Here is a 20,134-nt window from a genome sequence, read left to right on the forward strand (position 1 = left end):
CTATCAGCCTGAACTCCTACTCTTTTATTTAGGGTTGTGAAATTAAGTACACTCAGAATACATTGGGACCCACAAAAAAGGATAATGAACCCTTAGTCCAAACTTGGCTGGAAGTTGGCCATTTTGGATCAAATGTAATATTTTTGGCATTTGGACTTGACAAAAAAAAGATGACTAAAACCACAGCTTAGGGTGAATTTCTTGAATGCTTATTAAACTTTCATGCACTATGCTCCATTTCCTCAATCTGTTTTTAAAAGTTAGAAATTTTGGTCAACACTCCAAAACGTACTTATGCCAGGCTTGTTTCAATTTCTTTGCAGCTGGTGAATACATTCACAATAAATACATTTTAAATGAGCTGCTTCGGACCTTACTCTCAGAAAGAAAGTAGAGCTTCGGTCGGGATTACAATTGGCGATCAGAAGAAAGAATTTGACAGTTTCATTGTGGTTAAATTCTGAAACAGAACTAAAATGTCTTCATTTAAGAGGAAGGTTGTAATCTACAGATTTGTAATAATTAAAGTTTGCAAGATGTCTCGTAGCAGTAGCCCACAGGGCTTCTGCTCTATTCAGACTTAAAATTGGTGAATAATAAACAATAATGAACCATTTTGATCACTTTCGATCCTTATTTCAGAACGTATAAATATACTTCAACTTTGTTGGTTTAAAAACTCTTAGTAAAGGCTTTGAGAACATGTCTCTCTCTCTCCATATTGGAAGAAACGCTCAAGCAGTGGCTGAGTTGTTTGCAAATAAAAATGCAGAAGTCCAATCAGAATTTGAATTTAACAGAAATTAGAACTTGCAGGGGATATACCTAGAGCTATGTTTGCCATATTAGAATATCAAATAACTGCTCAGATACAATATTAGGTAAGATGTTATATTTCAAATGCCATGCATACCAATTCCACATATCAATAATAAATTTGACCTGTTGGATGGACTTTCACTGCACTCGGTACCCACGCTTGATGTATAGCTCAAAAAGAGTAGTGGGGGAGAGTGTGAGGGAGAAAAAGAGAAGTGAGACAGTTCCTAGCGGTAGCAATGTTTCTATAGCTAAACGGAGCTACTAAGCCTTCTTTGGGTTGTAATGATGGACATTTTCAACCCATGAACTGTGGCTCAGTCCCTATATGGGACAAGGTTTTCCCTTTATTAAAATTTCTGCATGTACTTTTCATAGAAATAAAAGTACAGCTAAAAACTGACATCATGAGTTCAGTATTTTGTCCCTCATTTTACAAAGTGAAACTCCATTGAGATTCAGTACACAAAGAGTGAAATATTTCAAGACTATAGTCAGTCATTTTCTACCGCTTATTCCATAGTGGGTCGCGGGGGAGCTGGTGCCAAGCACACACATTCATACACCTAAGGGCAATTTAGAGTGACCAATTAACCTAACAGGCATGTCTTTGGACTGTGGGAGGAAGCTGGAGTACCCGGTGAGAACCCACGCATGTACGGGGAGAACATGCAAATTCCATGCAGAAAGACCCCCGGCCAGGAATCGAACCCAGGACCTTCTTGCTGCAAGGCAACAGTGCTACCAACCGCGCCACCGTGCAGCCCGCAGAGGCTATATGTCTCTTAATTTTCATGATTGTTTACAGATAATGGAAACCCAAGTTTTAGTGTTGGAAAATTTGAATATAACATAACATCAATAAAAAGGATATTTGACACAGAAAGTCAGGCTGGAAAGTATGTTCATTTCTAAGCTTTTAAAACTTGGTTGGACCTGCATGAATTACTGCATCAATGCGGCATGTCATGGAGGGGATCGCCCTGTGGTTCTGCTAAGATGTAATGGAAACCCAAGTTTTAGTGTTGGAAAATTTGAATATAACATAACATCAATAAAAAGGATATTTGACACAGAAAGTCAGGCTGGAAAGTATGTTCATTTCTAAGCTTTTAAAACTTGGTTGGACCTGCATGAATTACTGCATCAATGCGGCATGTCATGGAGGGGATCGCCCTGTGGTTCTGCTAAGATGTAATGGAAGCCCAAGTTGCTTAATAGCAGCTTCCAGGTCATCTACACAGTTGGGTCTGGTGTCTCTCTTCCTTTTTAATAATATGCTATAAATTCTTTATGACAGGTGTCCAATTCTAGTCCTTGAGGCATGTTGTTCTACAACTTTCAGATGTCTCTCTATCAACACCTGAATCACAGAACTAGGTCATTAGGAGGACTCTTTAGAAATGGAGGGCAAGACAATGTAATTTAAACATTTGATTCAGGTGTGGTGGACAAAAAATTGCAGGACACTGGCGCTCGAAGAGTTTGAAACCCCTGCTCTACAGGGTTCAGGTCAGGTTAGTTTGTTTTGCCAAACAAGCACAGTAACACCATGGTCATTGAACTAGCTTTTGGTAACAGTGTGGGCAGGCACCAAGTCCTGCTGGAAAATGAAGTCAGCATTGCCATGAAGCTTCTCAGCAGAAGGAAGCATTAAGTGCTCTAATATTCCTTGGTAGATGGCTGTGTTGACTGTGGCCATTCAGAAAACCTAGTGGACCAACACCAGCAGATGACATGGCACTCCAAATCATCAAAGACTTTGGAAACTTTACTCTGGACATCAAGCAATGTGGATTCTGTGCCTCTCCACTCTATCTCCAGACTCTGTGACCTGGATTTCACAGAGAAACAGTCCAGTTCTTTTTCTCTGTAGTACAGGTAAGATGCTTCTGATGTTGCCTCTGGTTCAGGAATGGCTCGACAATAGTCTGTGCATAATGGCTCTTCATATGCCGACTCTAGCTTTGGTTCACTCCTCCAAATTCTTAAATGGATTTTGCTTTACAATCCTCTCCAGGCTGCGCTTATCCCTGTTGCTGGTTCAACTTTTCGTACACTCAACTTGCTATAAATATGCTCTAACTTTTCACAATATTTAATTTTCATTATCTGTAAGCAGGGCTGGGAATTAGCAACCACCACTGGCCAAATGCGGGCACATTTATGAAATGGCAGATTTCAACAAAGCACCAGTCATAGTGGCGGGTTTGCAATTTGAACAGAAAAAAAAAAAACTGCGTTAAATTTGCACAACTGACCTGTCGGGGGCAGCAATATGCCCGAGCTGCTGCTAGTCTGCTTTTAATACCGGTATATGGAAAAGAAGAGAAACTGAACAGAAACTTTGGCAATGTGTTGCTACATTCCCGGTGTTAAGTGGGCAGCAGAAAACTAAAATCTTTCTCAAGAGGAGTCAGGGGAAGAACCCATAGTTAAAGAGCATTTTTTTTTTTTTTAATAGAAAAGAACTGAAGATGGCAAGCTGCACTACTGAGTTATGCTCCTGTTTGATGAAAGCAGCCAGTCAACGTTTGTTCCAACTGTTGACAGCATGCGCCCTTGAACAGCAAGACTTTATTTTAGGCACAAAAGATTTTAAAATGGAGGGCAGCAAGGACCACAAATCTTTGAAATGTGACAAGGTGGTGAAATGCATCATTCAAGGAATTGCAGCTCCCGAGAAAAACGTTGCCATCTGGCATTGTGCCAACTGAAAACAGTCTAGCATGAAAAGTTGAACAAACAGTTCATAAGTTATGATGCCAGCGGACCCTTCAGCAATGATTATGAATAGCTTTGCAAGTAAGTAATCCGTTTACTATTGAGCATTTCTCATAACCAAAGCAAATGGTAAACGCAAAGAAAAATAGTGGCTGGTAAAATGTTTGAGTGGCTGGTCAAAAATCTCCATCAGCCACTGTGGCTGGTGGACTATTGGAATTATTGTATTATTATTATTATTTTTTAAATTTATTTCCACCCCTGTCTGTAAGCCATAATCTCTAAATTTACTCTAATAGAGGCTTGAAATACTTCAATGTGAAATGAATTTATATAATATGACTTGCTTTCTGAAATAAAGGACACCCACTATTGAACTTTCAACTTACCGGAAACTCAATGTATAAAAAAGCTTAAGTCAACACACATTCACGCATTATTTGAACTATGGCTTTCAAACACCTGTGTAAAGGAATAAAATACATGTGTTGCATTTTTGAGCACTGGCTGCATTAGGACCCATCAAAGTTTCTTTAGACCTTTTCATTACAGGCTTGAGTAACACTAAGGTGTGAGGGTAGATTATTACATGTTAGATTTTTAATTTGATCTTTATGTTCTTCGGAAACTATTCCATTTTTACTTGGTGAAGAAGGAATTCACTCCTTTTGTATTTATTCACCATTGAATAAATAAGAAATAATATTTTTTGTTTTCTTCCAACTTAGCCAAAAATGTACTTAAACACAACTTCAAAACCAAGGGATGTACCAGCCCAGCCACCCTTCAACACCGTTTAAAAGGTTTCCTGCAGAAACCAATATTAGGTCTTCTGTCGTTTGTCTCCTTATTGATGGCCTGAAAGATAAAATTTTGACTACCCCATTTTTAAGTAGGCTTCGTGTCCTCATTGGCATTTTTATATACTGAAGTTTATGCTTATTCTAGCTGCACAGAATACTGCCTGTTGCACGTAACCAAGAAAACCATGTGGGCGTAACAGAATTGCCTGTTGTGCTCATTTTAATTTTGACAAAAGGTGGAAAGCGGCTGTTTAATTTTGACCCCTGCCCCTCTACTGTCTGCCCTAGTGTTTAGACTCGTCAGTGGGGAAGAGGAAAAGAAGCTTGGCTGTTAGCTCTTCTCAGGACCCATCTTTCTCAGGATTAAACCAGGTGTGACATTTACCACAACACCCGATGCCTCACAACAGCATTTGTTGCTTTGCTATTGTATGTTGGTTTGAATTGCATCGGTCCACAAGCTTCCATTATACCCTGGCATAATACTGGACACATGTCATCTTTTTGCTGTGTGAGAAGATTAGAGATTTCCATTAGAATTGTCATTTGTACTTATTATAGCTCCCAGTTTCTGTAGTCATTTCAAAGTTGGCTTCTTGTGTTCCATAAAGCCCAATTCATTTCGCTCTCATAATATGCTTGGAATGCATAATGTTGTAATATTTTATCCTTAGAGCTGATAAAGTGGTAAACTTGTTGTCACCTAAAAAGTATTTGGTTGCAAGTTTAATATGCAAAGGTTCACTACAGACCTCTTCTGTGCATTACAAGTGAAGTCTTTCCTGGTATTGGTGGCTTTAGATTAAAGCCTCCATTTTTGTGTACTTTGTATACACCTTCTATTTGAGTGAACTACATATTTTGGCATCGGTAGTGAAAAATGAATTAATATACTCTTAAGGCACTGGTGCTTAAAAGTATTGAAAACGTTGCTCTCCAAAGGATTTGGGCATCTGAGCCTCATAATCCAATGTCTCATAAAACAAAATTTGCTGTATCTGCCAAATACAAGGTCAAAGCAGCGTGAAAGTGTGTCATCACAGTCCACTCAACAGAGCCACATCATAGCTTTGTGATAATGACTTTAGTCCATGCCACTAAAAAATAAAAGTGCATGTTGCACTGTTAGAAGTCCTTCTTTGTCACCGTTTATTTCTCATTTGAGGCTCAAACTGTAAAAGAAAGGTTGATAGCATTTTTATAAAAAATTTGACTTTTTGTTGTATGGTGTTGCCATGGTGAGGGTGTTATTCTAAAGCACACATGAACTGATCTACACATTGTATGGTTTTCGAATGTAGTCCTCGTTATTTCTAACTTATTTAACAAGAAGTTGGCACAATGTCAAAGGCCCTTTTAGCTGATTTAAAAATGGTCCCTACCTGAATGTGATTGAACTACAGGGGTTGGACAATGAAACTGAAACACCTGGTTTTAGACCACAATAATTTATTAGTACGATGTAGGGCCTCCTTTTGCGGCCAATACAGCGTCAATTCGTCTTGGGAATGACATATACAAGTCCTGCACAGTGGTCAGAGGGATTTTAAGCCATTCTTCTTGCAGGATAGTTGCCAGGTCACTACGTGATACTGGTGGAGGAAAACGTTTCCTGACTCGCTCCTCCAAAACACCCTAAAGTGGCTCGATAATATTTAGATCTGGTGACTGTGCAGGCCATGGGAGATGTTCCAACTTCACTTTCATGTTCATCAAACCAATCTTTCACCAGTCTTGCTGTGTGTATTGGTGCATTCTCATCCTGTTACACGGCACCGCCTTCAGGATACAATGTTTGAACCATTGGATGCACATGGTCCTCAAGAATGGTTCGGTAGTCCTTGGCAGTGATGCGCCTATCTAGCACAAGTATTGGGCCAAGGGAATGCCATGATATGGCAGCCCAAACCATCACTGATCCACCTCCATGCTTCACTCTGGGCATGCAACAGTCTGGGTGGTACGCTTCTTTGGGGCGTCTCCACACCGTAACTCTCCTGGATGTGGGGAAAACAGTAAAGGTGGACTCATCAGAGAACAATACATGTTTCACATTGTCCACAGCCCAAGATTTGCGCTCCTTGCACCGTTGAAACCGACGTTTGGCATTGGCATGATTGACCAAAGGTTTGGCTATAGCAGCCCGGCCGTGTATATTGACCCTGTGGAGCTCCCGACGGACAGTTTTGGTGGAAACAGGAGATTTGAGGTGCACATTCAATTCTGCCGTGATTTGGGCAGCCATGGTTTTATGTTTTTTGGATACACTCCGGGTTAGCACCCGAACATCCCTTTCAGACAGCTTCCTCTTGCGTCCACAGTTAATCCTGTTGGATGTGGTTCGTCCTTCTTGGTGGTATGCTGACATTACCCTGGATACCGTGGCTCTTGATGCATCACAAAGACTTGCTGTCTTGGTCACAGATGCGCCAGCAAGACGTGCACCAACAATTTGTCCTCTTTTGAACATTGGTATGTCACCCATAATGTTGTGTGCATTTCAATATTTTGAGCAAAACAGTGCTTTTACCCTGCTAATTGAACCTTCACACTCTGCTCTTACTGGTGCAATGTGCAATCAATGAAGACTGGCTACCAGGCTGGTCCAATTTAGCCTCCCACACTAAAATGACAGGTGTTTCAGTTTCATTGTCCAACCCCTGTACATTTTCAGGCTTTTCAAATGTCACCTGTGTTAACATACAACTGTTGAAGTGGCGGTGGTGCTGAAAGCTCTGTCTCAACACAGGCCAGAAATCGCTGACTTACATGAACAATGATGGCTGAAAATGAACACGTTGAGCTGGTGCTGGAAGTTTAAAACACCTTTAGAATATCACACATTAACTCGGGGTAGTTTTCTTGGGCTATTAACTAACCCCCTTTCTTCTGTCTAACCCAGTCCAGATAACCAAAAGTCCAGATATGTAGTGAGTACTTTTTTGTTATTGCAGGGTTCTCTCTAAGGCTTAAAAATATTAGCCACATTGGCTGTTTGTCACCAGTTTCAATATACAAAGTTGATTAGCCACAACTTGATTTTATTGTTGATTTAAAAAAAGAAACTTTAAGCTGAACTTGTATAGTTTATTACAATTGGACAACAAACTTCAAGGAGGAATTCTGCAGACAAAAAAAGCACACAGCCGTGTATTGCTGGATGTGTACACAGTATAACTTAAATTCTAGGCATAACAAAACCTCTTTTTGATCAGCAGTGTTTTCTAGGAACCAGCTGTAGGTTAGGTTGGGAAACACAGATCCTTTATTGTGATATCAGTAAGCAGAAGATATTTAACGTTATACACATGCTACGGGTCTGTTCTTGGTTAGCAAAGTAATGAGTTTTTGTATAGAAATGTTAAAAACCAGAATTACATATTATCTGAAGGACCAGTAGAAATGGATATATCATCATTTTCTTTACTGCCCTGCACAGCTGACAGCAAATATATAAAACTATTAATTGAAGAAGTTATGTTTACTTACTAGTATACTTTGGACTAAACCTAAAATAATTCAGTGGGGAAATTCAGTATTTGATACACTGCCAATTTAACAGGTTTTCTCACTTGCTAAGGATGGAGAGGTAATTTTTATCGTAGGTATACTTCAACTGTTGGATATGGAATCTAAAAAACAAATACAGAAAATCACAGATATAATAATTAATTTTCATTTTCATTACTTGAAATGAGAATTCAATACAGTAGAAAAACAGAACTTAATATTTGATATAGAAACTTGTGTTTATAATTATGAAGGTAAGTTGTTTCCTGTAGTTCTTCACCAGATTTGTGCACACGCAGCAGAGATTTTGGGCCCTTCCTCCATACAAATCTTCTCCAGATCTTTTAGGTTTCGGGGCTGTTGTTGGGCATCAGAGTCTCAGCTCCCTCCAAAGATTTTCTATTTGGTTCAGGCCTGGAGACTGACTGGGCCACTCCAGAACCTTGAAATGCTTCTTACAGAACAACTCCTTAGTTGCCCTGGCTGTGTGCGTGTGTGAATGTCATGCAGGATGTCCCTGCTATGTGAGTCCCAATCCTCAAAGAGTCAATGACTGTTGCTGAGCGAAGGAGGTTGACCAAAATCTCGTGATACATGGCCCCATCTGTCCTAACTTTTAATACAGGCCAGTTTTCCTGTCCCCTTTGCAGAAATACACCCCGAAAGCATGATGTTTCCACCCTTATGCTTCATGGTTAGGATGGTGTTCTTGGGATTGTACTGATCCTTCTTCCTCCAAACAAGGCGAGTAGAGTTTATACCAAAAAGTTCTATTTTGTTCTCATCTGACCACATGACCTCCCAGGTGCATCATCCAGTTGGTCACAGGCAAACTCGAGAAGGGCCTGGACATGTGCTGGCGTAAGCAAGGGGACCTTGCATGAGTGCTGCAGGATTTAATCCATGACTCTGTAGTGTGTTTCCAATGCTAACCTGTGAGACAGTGGTCCCAGGTCTCTTCAGCTCATTTGCTAATCTAATTGGCCTAATCTGTTCAGGATGGTTTGGTTTAACCCATCTTCAATGGCCTTACTCAGGGAAGGAGGTTGTTGGCTAAGATCTCCAGATACATGGCCCCATCCATACTCTCCTCAATACTGTGCAGTTGTCCTCTCCCCTTTGCAGAAAAACTCCCCCAAAGAATGATGTTTACACCTCCATGCCTAACTGTAGAGATTTTGCTCTTGGAATTTTACTTATCCTTCTTCTTCCTCCAATCAAGGCAAGTGGAGTTGAGACCAAAAAGCTCTGTATTTGTCTAATCTGACCCCATGACCTTCTCCCATTCCTCCTCTGGATCATCCGAATGGTCATTGGCAAACTTCAGATGGGCCTGGACATGTGCTGGCTGGAGCAGGGGGACCTTGCGTGCGCTGTAGGATTTTTATAATCCATGGCAGCGTAGTCTGTTACTAATGGTCTTCTTTGAGACTGTGGTCCCAGCTCTCTTCAGGTCATTGACTAGGTTCTGCTGTGTAGTTCTGGGCTGATCCCTCACCTTTCTTATGATCATAGACGCCCCACGAGGTGAGATCTTGCATGGAGCCCCAGAACAAGGGGCTTCTCACCAAGCTGCTTGGCTTTGTTCCAGTAGCCCATCCCAGCCCTGTGCAGGTCTATTTTATCCCTGATGTCCTCACACAGCTCTCTGGTCTAGGCCGTTGTGAAGAGGTTGGAGTTTGTGTGGACAGGTGTCTTTTATACAGATAACGAGTTCAAACAGGTGACAGTTAATCCAGGTAATTAGTGGAGACAAGTAGGGCCTATTAAAGAGCTAAGAGGCCAGTGAGAGCCGGAATTCTTACTGGTTGTTTGGTGATAAAATACTTAAGTATTTTTGAATTGAATTATGTCGTGCAATAAAATGCAAATTAATTACTTAAAAATCACACAATATGATTTTCTGGATTTTTGTTTTAGATTCCATCACTTACAGTTGAAGAGTACCTGTGATAAAAAATTAAAGACTTTGACATGCTTTGGAAGCGGGAAAACCTGCAAAATCAAATACTTATTCTCCCCACTGTATGTTGGAGAACTTGATGGCATATTTGCTTCTTGTTTTTGGATCAAGAACATATTTAAAAGTTGCAGGACACTGGCCCTTGAGGTATTGAGGTTGACACTTGTGTTTAGAGGTATTAGTAATGAGACCCCTAAAGAGTTGGTTATTGTGTGCGGTTTTTGGCGGTCTCTGGAAAACATTTTGTCATTTAAGAAAACTTGGATTGTTAACTTAAACTTTGGTGGTGGTACAGTGTGACAGATGCACAGGCAGCCAATTTAAAGCTTCCACGACCAAATACCATCAATAATAAATATTAACCAATGATTGCTATTTTCTTTCCTCCTCCTCTCCTCATTAGCATCAGACTCCACTAGAATAACCACAACTTGCTGTCCATTTATTGATGCGCCAGTTGTATTGGTCTGTACCGTCTGGCATCGTCCATTGTGAAGTGTGACAGGAGTTAATGCCATACTGACTCTTAACAATGTGACACGTTCAAGTCCTTTTTGGTTTTATAAATTGGAGTGTGTGCTAGGCTTAACAGGTGCAGCTTTATATTAGTTCTAGTGCCAATAACTTCAAGTGTCATAACAGCGGTTCATTACGCAAGAATAATGTAAAATGGTAAATGGCCTTTCCAGTCATACAGACCACTCAAAGCGCTTTACACTAGAGCCACATTCACCAAATCATACTCACTAACGCTCACACATTCATACACCGACGCAGATCGGTAGACAACTTGAGGTTAAGTACCTTGCCCAGGGGCACATCGACATATGGCAGGAGGAAGCTGGAATCAAACCCACAATCTTCTGATTACAAGACAACTACTCTTCCTTCTGAACCACAGTCGCCTAACAATGTACAATTTGTCATTGTAGCTAATTGCATCCATACTAAGCTTGACAAAAAGCACTTTCAACGACCATGGTGAGCACACAAGAAGAACCCTGTATTGGCATCTAGTAGGAAATTGTTGTATCATTGATAGTTTGGCAACCTGGTAGACTAAAGGAAATGTGAGAGACAAGACAAGTATTACAATCATTGTAAGATAAGTACACTGCAGCACATTAATATATACCACTCACAAAAGTCCAGAAAAATTTGGTTGAAATTTCAGGATGAACCTAAAATGCACTATAAGCTTTACAGGTGAACTTAATATGACCTCTAAATTCTTTAATGCAGTTGTCCAACTATTCAATGATTTAGTCCTGTTCATACAACTTGCTGTTCTCTAACAAGGAGCTTAACGGCAAAATTCACAACAACCGTTTGATGAGGAATCGATCAATACAACCAACCGGATGAAAAATGCTACTCTACTCTAGGGACATCTAAGGGGGGTGAGAGGTCAAGTGTCACATCAGACCATTCAAAACTGTTGACATAATTTTGGTCTGCGTGCTAGACCTGCAATGGTGTGTGACCACATCACCAGGCAAATAGGCATCATCATCTTGCATGGACCAGGGAGCATTTACGCTAGACGAGGGACCAGTGGGTCTCAGTGCTGTTTCCTGAAGGTAGATTCATGTTGAACAGAAATGATGGCCACCAACAATGTTTGAGACGTCGAGGAGGACTCTATGTATCAGCCACTGTTGTCGCCAGACAAACGTTTGGTGGTGTTGCAGTGTGGGCAGGTGTGTCTGGTCAATATAGAACTGCCCTACACTTTGTGAATGGTACAGTGACAAGCCTGTACTACCTAAATAACATCATTAATCCAGCCAGTGTTGCCCTGCATGAACAACACATGCCTATTTCATGTTCATAAATGACAATTTCCTTAGGGAATGGCTGCTGGAGACTTGGGTTACCGCCAATGGAGTGACCTTTACTTTCTGCAGACCTGAATCTCATACAGAATCTATGGGATCAGCTGAGTCAACGTCTAGAGGCCTATAACTCTGTACCCCACAACCTCAAAGATCTGAGGGCCACCCTTCACAAAGAGTGGGATGCCATGCCTCACCAGGCAATGAGTCAACTTGTGTACAGCATGAGATGTCGATGTCGAGCTGTATTCGATGCTCAGAAGCTCATGACATGTTATTGAGACATTTACATTTTTTGGAAATGTGAGAGACGGAATGTAAAACAAAATCAGAATCAGAAAAGCTTTATTGCCAAGTACGTTTTTGGACATACAAGGAATTTGTTTTGGCGTAGTCGGTGCAATACAGTACAAATTAAACAGTATAAACATATCTACAATATAATATAAATATATGTGCACAGTTTTAAGTGAGTGAGAGTAAATATAGAGCAGTATTGGGTGCGAGAGCAGTACAACAGTGCAGATCAGTGTGCAAGTATGGCAGTGCAAGTAAAGCAAGAGTCCAAACTGAGCGTTAATGTAACGCATAGAGTTGCAAGTTACAAGTGTCCTGTCAGCAATAAAGGGTGTGCGGGGGAAAGGGAGAGTGTCAGGGTGGTTTCCGGGCTTTGTTAACAAGGCTGGTGGCAGATGGGAAAAAACTGTTCTTGTGTCGTGAGGTTTTGGTCCGGGTGGACCGCAGCCTCCTGCCAGAGGGGAGAGTCTCAAAGAGTCTGTGACCGGGGTGGGAGGGATCAGCCAGAATCTTCCCTGCCCGCTTCAGGGTCCTGGAGGTGTACAGTTCCTTGAGCGACAGTAGACTGCAGCCAATCACCTTCTCAGCAGACCGAATGACACGCTGCAGCCTGCCCTTATCCTTGGCTATAGCAGCGGCGTACCAGATGGTGATGGAGGAGCTGAGGATGGACTCAATGATGGCTGTGTAGAAGTGCACCATCATAGTCTTTGGCAGGTTGAATTTCTTCAGCTGCCGCAGGAAGAACATCCTCTGCTGGGCTTTCTTGATGAGGGAGCTGATGTTTGGCTCCCACTTGAGATCCTGGGAGACGATGGTTCCCAGGAAGCGGAAAGATTCCACAGTGTCAATTGTGGAGTCACAGAGGGTGATGGGGGCAGGTGGTGCTGGGTTCTGCCTGAAGTCCATAACCATCTCCACTGTCTTTAGAGCGTTGAGCTCAGGGTTGCACCACTGTTGCCTTTTGTTTCTAAAAATTGTTTGAGATGAAGAAATCACCATTGACTGCTTCTACTTAAATGTTCTACTTTCTTGATATAATATTACTATGTCACTGTTTACGATTTCCATTAATTTTACCCGAAAGCCAAATACCCCTAACATTTTGTGAGTAGTGCAGCTGAGAGTGGTATTCATTTCCCTGTTGTTTAAGAACATGGGACATCATTTAAAGGCTTGCATTTATTTCATTCTGAAACATGGCATATGCTTAAAACAAATATATTGTCAGATATATAAAAAACGCATACTGTTAGATTCCAACACCTTCCTTTGTATATCCTAATCAGTATCAGTGTGGGATTAAGTTCACAAAAGGACATACCAAACTGCTTCTTTACACACCCTTACAGAACTATGTGACTGGATGTAAATATGATTTGTTCAGGTGATTCTCCTCTTTGTCTATTCAAATGTGAACAGAACCCTTGTGGAATGTGAGCTAAAGTGCACCTAAATTAGGCAGATGTTCATAAGACAGACTCAACAAATAGTTACATTTTTTGTGTAAAAATTGAACCTTGTCCTATTATTCTTAAACCTCACTTGCATTGATCACCTCTACATGCTATTATTTTAAATGATGACTGAAATGTATCAGGAATAGGTTGAGGCAAAAGAACCCTTAAGACTAAGCCCTGAACCATAAAGTGACTGAGCCAGTCATCATCTTTGGCCAGAAGATCCTTTGTTTTTAAAAACAGACTTCTTTGAGACATTACTCCATTTAAACCCAAATTTGATTTGTCTTGTCTTTGTTAAAGGAACGGTGCTTTACACCCACACCTGAAATGCTGAACTTTAAACTGGTTGCGTTGTTTGCAGATTATACTTAGCTGGTGACACCTTTCATTAAATACTTGTCAAAGTGTGTACAAGTTTTCCAACTGTTGAAGCAGTGTTAAGTTTAAAGTATGAATTGTAATTACTGCAACTGCTTGTTTATGAAACAACTTTGGCCAGTTCACATCTCGAATAAAAATAGGTTATTCCTGTAATTGCACAAAGTAGGGTTGCCCAATATATCGGCATTAACATCGGTATCGGCCAATGCAAGTCATTTTTGTACCATGCCTGTACCAGTCTGATAAGTGAAACTAAGCCAATATTAATAACGAATATTTATTGCCATCTTGTTGGCGTTTGTGCATGTGTTTCGGGAGGGGGAGGGGATTGGCCTTGAGGTATTAGTTTGAGCATGTGACACTGATGGTAATGCAGCGCAGGATTGTGTGGTGTTTAACTAGGCCTCCTGCAGCAGACCTTATTATAAACATTTCTTTTTGCTTGTTGAGGAAGAAAAAAAACATTTTATACATATAATAAATAGCGAAGGCAAAGAGCAGCCTTAAACCATCCTTGAATTCTTTTGTGAAAGAGGCTTATGTCTAGTTTCATGTGTCTTGTGAAAGAACCAATGGCATGAAGGAGGTTAAAGTCACCCACTCTCTATCACACCATTGACTCAACAAGCAAAGTAGTCACAGGCCACATCAGTTGACTTATGAAGGGACAGAAGCCAGCTTTGTGTGTCCACGGATTGATGTAATGTTGTAAGGATATTGTTGTTTCCCTATATGAATGGTTGGATATATTGATATCTATAAATATATATAGAGAACTGAACAAAAAAAACCTATATATATGTTTTTTATATATATATATGTATATATATATATATATATAGATAGATATATAGATCTACTGAACAAAAATATAAACGCAACACTTTGGTTTTTGCTCCCAGTTTTCATGAGCTGAACTCAAAGATCTAAAAAATTGTCAATATACACAAAATAACCATTTCTCTCAAATATTGTCCACAAATCTGTCTAAATCTGTGATAGTGAGCACTTCTCCTTTGCATAGATAATCCATCCCATCCCGCAGGCGTAGCATATCAAGCTGCTGATTAGACAGGAGGATTATTGCACAGGTGTGCCTTAGCACATATCACAGTGGTCTTTTATTGTGGCCAGGCTGTTTTGCTTCATTGGGGGTTGCAAGTTAAAGTAATTTATATACAATTGCTTCTTCTCCTCATTTACACCCTCCCCAACAGGTACTTGATACATTTCAGTTGGAAAAGTAATGTTTCCAGTGGGGGACATTAATCCTCTTTAAAAAAAAATTGCTTTATCTGATAGTCAAGTATGTTGTGAAGTTTTTTTTATACCGTTTGTGTTGTCCATTATGGCCTGTGCATATCAATTCTATCAAGTTTCCATCATAATGCTCCTATATTCTTCATATTGTCTTAGTATGACTTAACTACCTCAGTGTCTAAAAACAATTTTTTTGCACATCCATTTTATGTATCTATTTTAGGTTATTGCTAATTTGAGATCTTGAAAACTAAAGATTATCATGTGTTCTCTTTCTCTCCTTTAGTTGTTCCTTATTGACTTTGGTCTGGCAAAGAAGTACAGAGACAATCGAACACGACAACACATCCCCTACAGGGAAGACAAGAATCTGACGGGGACTGCACGCTATGCCTCAATCAACGCACATCTGGGCATTGAACAGAGGTTTGTGAATATATAGATCCAATTTATATAAATAAATGTGTTAATTGCCCCCATTGTTGTGGTTCTTTTTAACTGTTCTCTTGGCACAGTGCCTAGTGCTTTTAAAAAGCTGTGGTAAGTTCTTTGTTTCAAGAACCACATCTGGATTCATCTCTCCCTAATAGTTATAGGCTGATCTCTAAATTACAGTGTCTTTCAAAAGTCCTCGCTGAACAATTAAACTTCATGGAGGCCAATTATATTATAGTGTTGGACCACTTGTTTGCTGAGTATTGGACTATCTGCACGTTGTTGGACGTCACTGTGCCTCTCCAATGGCATCGGCCATTTTGTATCCAGGACAGCCTGCTCCTACATATACCGTCGAGCATTGCGACTGATATGACGGGGCGTCCCAAGTCTGACGTCACAGGGCGCTATATATGGAGGCATCCATGTTGAACACGCCGTCTTCTGCTGGAGACCGGACTAGCAACTGAAGTGCGCCACTTCAAGGGAAGAGTTCCTTGCGGAGTTCATTTATTCTCTCTCGTTGGACAACAAACAATTCCTGACTGAGGTTTCTGGAATGAGAAGGCCAGAAATTTCACTTTGCCGATCGAAGACGTGAGCTTAACATGTAACTAAGAACACGGAGTTTCGAGGAGTCGAACCGCTACCGTGTTTCATCCCAAGTCGACTTTGATGGTCAGATTATATTTTTCCTTTTCGCCAAGAAGGCCAGAAGACGAAGACTGACTGCTTTTTCTTAAGTTAATTGTGGACGCAGAGTTAACTTACTCCCCACCTTTCCTCGCTATAAAAATGTTTCTTATCACATGTTGTGGAAGCTTAAGGCTTTTGTTTGGTAGATTAAAAGTGTTACTATTGTCTTTACTATATGTGAAAGTTGCATGTGATCGTAGTCACTCTGGATCCAGTTTGAAGAGTTATGCCTGCTTGCCAGCAAGGAGAAGCTGTCTCTCCTTCCAGCTCCGCTGGGGACCTGTGTGGAAGAGGTCTGTTTGTTGGAACGCGGGGTTTTAATTTAAACAGTGACGTCACGGGAAGTCCGCTGTTACTCCCTTCTTGTTCCTGTTCCTGGCTGTGTTGGAAGTAGATTAATGCGATTTATTTTGAAAGTTTCAGAAAAGATCAAACTGGCCTTTCTAAATGTTGTAATCAATGGCTGGACCCAAAAAGGCTAACACTAGCATGTTGGCAAATAAGAACTCATTCCATTCAATGTTAATTTATTTAGCCTTATAATTGAAAATTAGCATAAATACTAATGTTAGCATAAATATTTACATTAGTATTGAGGCTAACACTAGCATGTTGGCGAACATTATCTCACTCCATTCAATGTCTTAATCTAGGCTTGTAAGTGAATTTTAGCCTAAATGCTAACATTAACTTAAATGTTAACATTAGCATGTGGGTTATCACTAGCATGCTGGCTAACTTAGTCCATCCATAATGCTCAAGATTAATTACTGTTGGGGTTGGAACAACAGTATTTGCTGTTCAAGTACCTAACACAAAATGCCCACCATCATGTTGCCTCCTATGAAGATGGTGACAGCGTTAGTGGGAAGATCAGGGTTAGGCCATAGTAATGAATGAAAATAAATGGAAGTCAAAGCAAACTCCTCAAAAAGACAGTAAAACAGGGATGTGTGTGTGTGTCCGAGTGGGAGACAGGGAAAGAAGAGAGACAGAAAGAAAGAGAATCACAGACAGACATATACAGTAGGCGATACACAGTGATATACAGGGGTTGGACAATGAAACTGAAACACCTGTCATTTTAGTGTGGGAGGTTTCAAGGCTAAATTGGACCAGCCTGGTAGCCAGTCTTCATTGATTGCACATTGCACCAGTAAGAGCAGAGTGTGAAGGTTCAATTAGCAGGGTAAGAACACAGATTTGCTCAAAATACTGAAATGCACACAACATTATGGGTGACATACCAGAGTTCAAAAGAGGACAAATTGTTGGTGCACGTCTTGCTGGCGCATCTGTGACCAAGACAGCAAGTCTTTGTGATGCATCAAGAGCCACGGTATCCAGGGTAATGTCAGCATACCACCAAGAAGGACGAACCACATCCAACAGGATTAACTGTGGACGCAAGAGGAAGCTGTCTGAAAGGGATGTTCGGGTGCTAACCCGGAGTGTATCCAAAAAACATAAAACCACGGCTGCCCAAATCACGGCAGAATTGAATGTGCACCTCAAATCTCCTGTTTCCACTAGAACTGTCCGTTGGGAGCTCCATACGGTCAATATACACGGCGGGCTGCTTTTGCCAAACCTTTGGTCACTCATGCCAATGCCAAACGTCGGTTTCAATGGTGCAAGGAGCGCAAATCTTGGGCTGTGGACAATGTGAAACATGTATTGTTCTCTGATGAGTCCACCTTTACTGTTTTCCCCACATCCAGGAGAGTTACGGTGTGGAGAAGCACCAAAGAAGCGTACCACCCAGACTGTTGCATGCCCAGAGTGAAGCATGGGGGTGGATCAGTGATGGTTTGGGCTACCATATCATGGCATTCCCTTGGCCCAATACTTGTGCTTGATGGGCGCGTCACTGCCAAGGACTACCGAACCATTCTTGAGCACCATGTGCATCCAATGGTTCAAACATTGTATCCTGAAGGCAGTGCACCACTACACACATCAAGACTGGTTAAAGATTGGTTTGATGAACATGAAAGTGAAGTTGAACATTTCCCATGGCCTGCACAGTCATCAGATCTAAATATTATTGAGCCACTTTGGGGTGTTTTGGAGGAGCGAGTCAGGAAACGTTTTCCTCCACCAGTATCACGTAGTGACCTGGCCACTATCCTGCAAGAAGAATGGCTTAAAATCCCTCTGACCACTGTGCAGGACTTGTATTGGGCGCAAAAGGAGGCCCTACACCATACTAATAAATTATTGTGGTCTAAAACCACGTGTTTCAGTTTCATTGTCCAACACCTGTAAATAGAACAGTGAGAAATGAATTGGCCACTCATCGACTGTCATAGTAACCCGACAGCTGCAGCATTTCTAATGCAGCACGTCACTATCGTCTCATCCTGGCCGGCCCGTTTTTAACATGGTGGTGCATGCACCCGAACTACTCCCCATAACTCGGAAACCAAAAGGGCTATTGACGCCATTCTTTGACCATTTGTATCAGAAAGGACGGGATAATATCAATCTTTCGTTGTAGAAAATGTAATAATAAAGGCAAAACACTAGGTGAAAAGCAAGGGGAAAATGGAGAAAGTCAAAACTGCCTGAACTTGCTCTCGAACAACTTCCTCTAACTCGGAAACTATAAGGGCTATGGATGTGATTCATACATTGTATGAATTAGTAGGCTTTGCTGAACAATCATGGAGCTTTTCATGTTTCTACAAAAATCTGTCTAGGTGGTGTGACCCTATAAAAGAAAAAAAAAAAGATGGATAATTTTTGAACATTTTTAACCTGAGGCAGATTTTTACTCTCAAACTATTCTATTTCATGAGAAAACGGTAAAAGGTATCCAAAACATTTTTGGACCGTAGGTATCAGCAGGCATGGGGAAACAATCCTGGAAATTTACCTGTGTCTACAATAATCCATGTAGGAGAGGTGACGGTGTTAAAAAATTTGTTCATTTTTGAAATTTTCAAATTTTAAGCAGTTTTAGGTAGAACAGATTTGGTACTTTGAAACAAACCTATTTTATGACTTTGGGGTTTGTTGCCAGAAAACCGTTAGTCCCACATCAATGAGGTTGACATTTTTTGAATCTGGAAAGAGATTCCTATGTTTTGATACATAATTTGTATCAGTAAAGTGAAAATTGAGCTGAAAAATTTTAAATAAAGTTTAAACCAAAATTGTACAAAAACTGTAAAAGATATCAAAAAGTTAAATACAATAAGAGCAGAAGGTTGTGAAAGCATTTTAAAAGTTGAATGTTGTTTCTAGCTGAAGGTATGTTGAAGTAGTAAAATGCCAAAAACAGTGAAGTTTTAGTGGAATTCTTGACGTGTTCCATTCATTTCAATGGGAGCAAAAATCCATAAAAACCATAATATTTCAAAAAGTCCAAAAATATCCGCCATGTAGTTGCCTCCAGTGAAGATGCTCAAAGGGTTGGGAGTAGGGTCAGGTTTAGGCCATAGAAATGAATGGAAGTTGGTGTAATGTACTCAAAAAGATAGTAAAACGTGTGTGTGTGTTGTACTGAGAGAGACGGGGAGAGAAGAGAGGCAGAAAGAAAGACACAATCACAGACACAGTGGAAGAGCTATAAATAGAACAGTGAGGAACGAATCAGCCAATCAGCAAAGACTGTCAGTGTTATTTGACACCTGCTGTTTCTTACTTACACAGCACAACACTTTGTGTCCCATCTTTGCCTGGCTTTTTAACATGGAGGTGCATGCTGCTGAACTACTGCCCATAACTTGGAAACCTTACCTGGTATTTGAATAATGTTTGAACCCTGGGCAATAGCCGTCCCTTGTCCCCAATCATGAAGATTTTCATAGCTCTACTTCATTCACAGTGTAAGATAGGATTATGGAAATAAATGTTGACACTTATAGATCTCTGCTCAAACATCACTGAAAATACATGGGAAAAGGCCTGCGGAAAACTTTGACTCCTGGCGATCAAAAGGGG

General features: G+C 40.7%; 1 protein-coding gene across 4 annotated transcripts in view; it reads left to right on the forward strand.

Annotated features, from left to right (window-relative positions):
• csnk1a1 (casein kinase 1, alpha 1) overlaps positions 1-20,134 on the forward strand; it is an 88,387-nt gene that overhangs the window by 23,178 nt on the left and 45,075 nt on the right. For 3 of the 4 annotated variants that reach the window (XM_047352699.1, XM_047352701.1, XM_047352700.1), the window contains exons 5-6: positions 4,635-4,718; positions 15,342-15,481. In XM_047352699.1, the coding sequence (XP_047208655.1) occupies positions 4,635-4,718; positions 15,342-15,481 (224 nt within the window). The remainder of the gene's footprint in view (positions 1-4,634; positions 4,719-15,341; positions 15,482-20,134) is intronic. The other variant, XM_047352702.1, reaches the window with a different exon arrangement.

The sequence above is a fragment of the Girardinichthys multiradiatus genome, chromosome 23 (genome assembly GCF_021462225.1).
Source record: "Girardinichthys multiradiatus isolate DD_20200921_A chromosome 23, DD_fGirMul_XY1, whole genome shotgun sequence".
NCBI lineage: Eukaryota > Metazoa > Chordata > Actinopteri > Cyprinodontiformes > Goodeidae > Girardinichthys > Girardinichthys multiradiatus.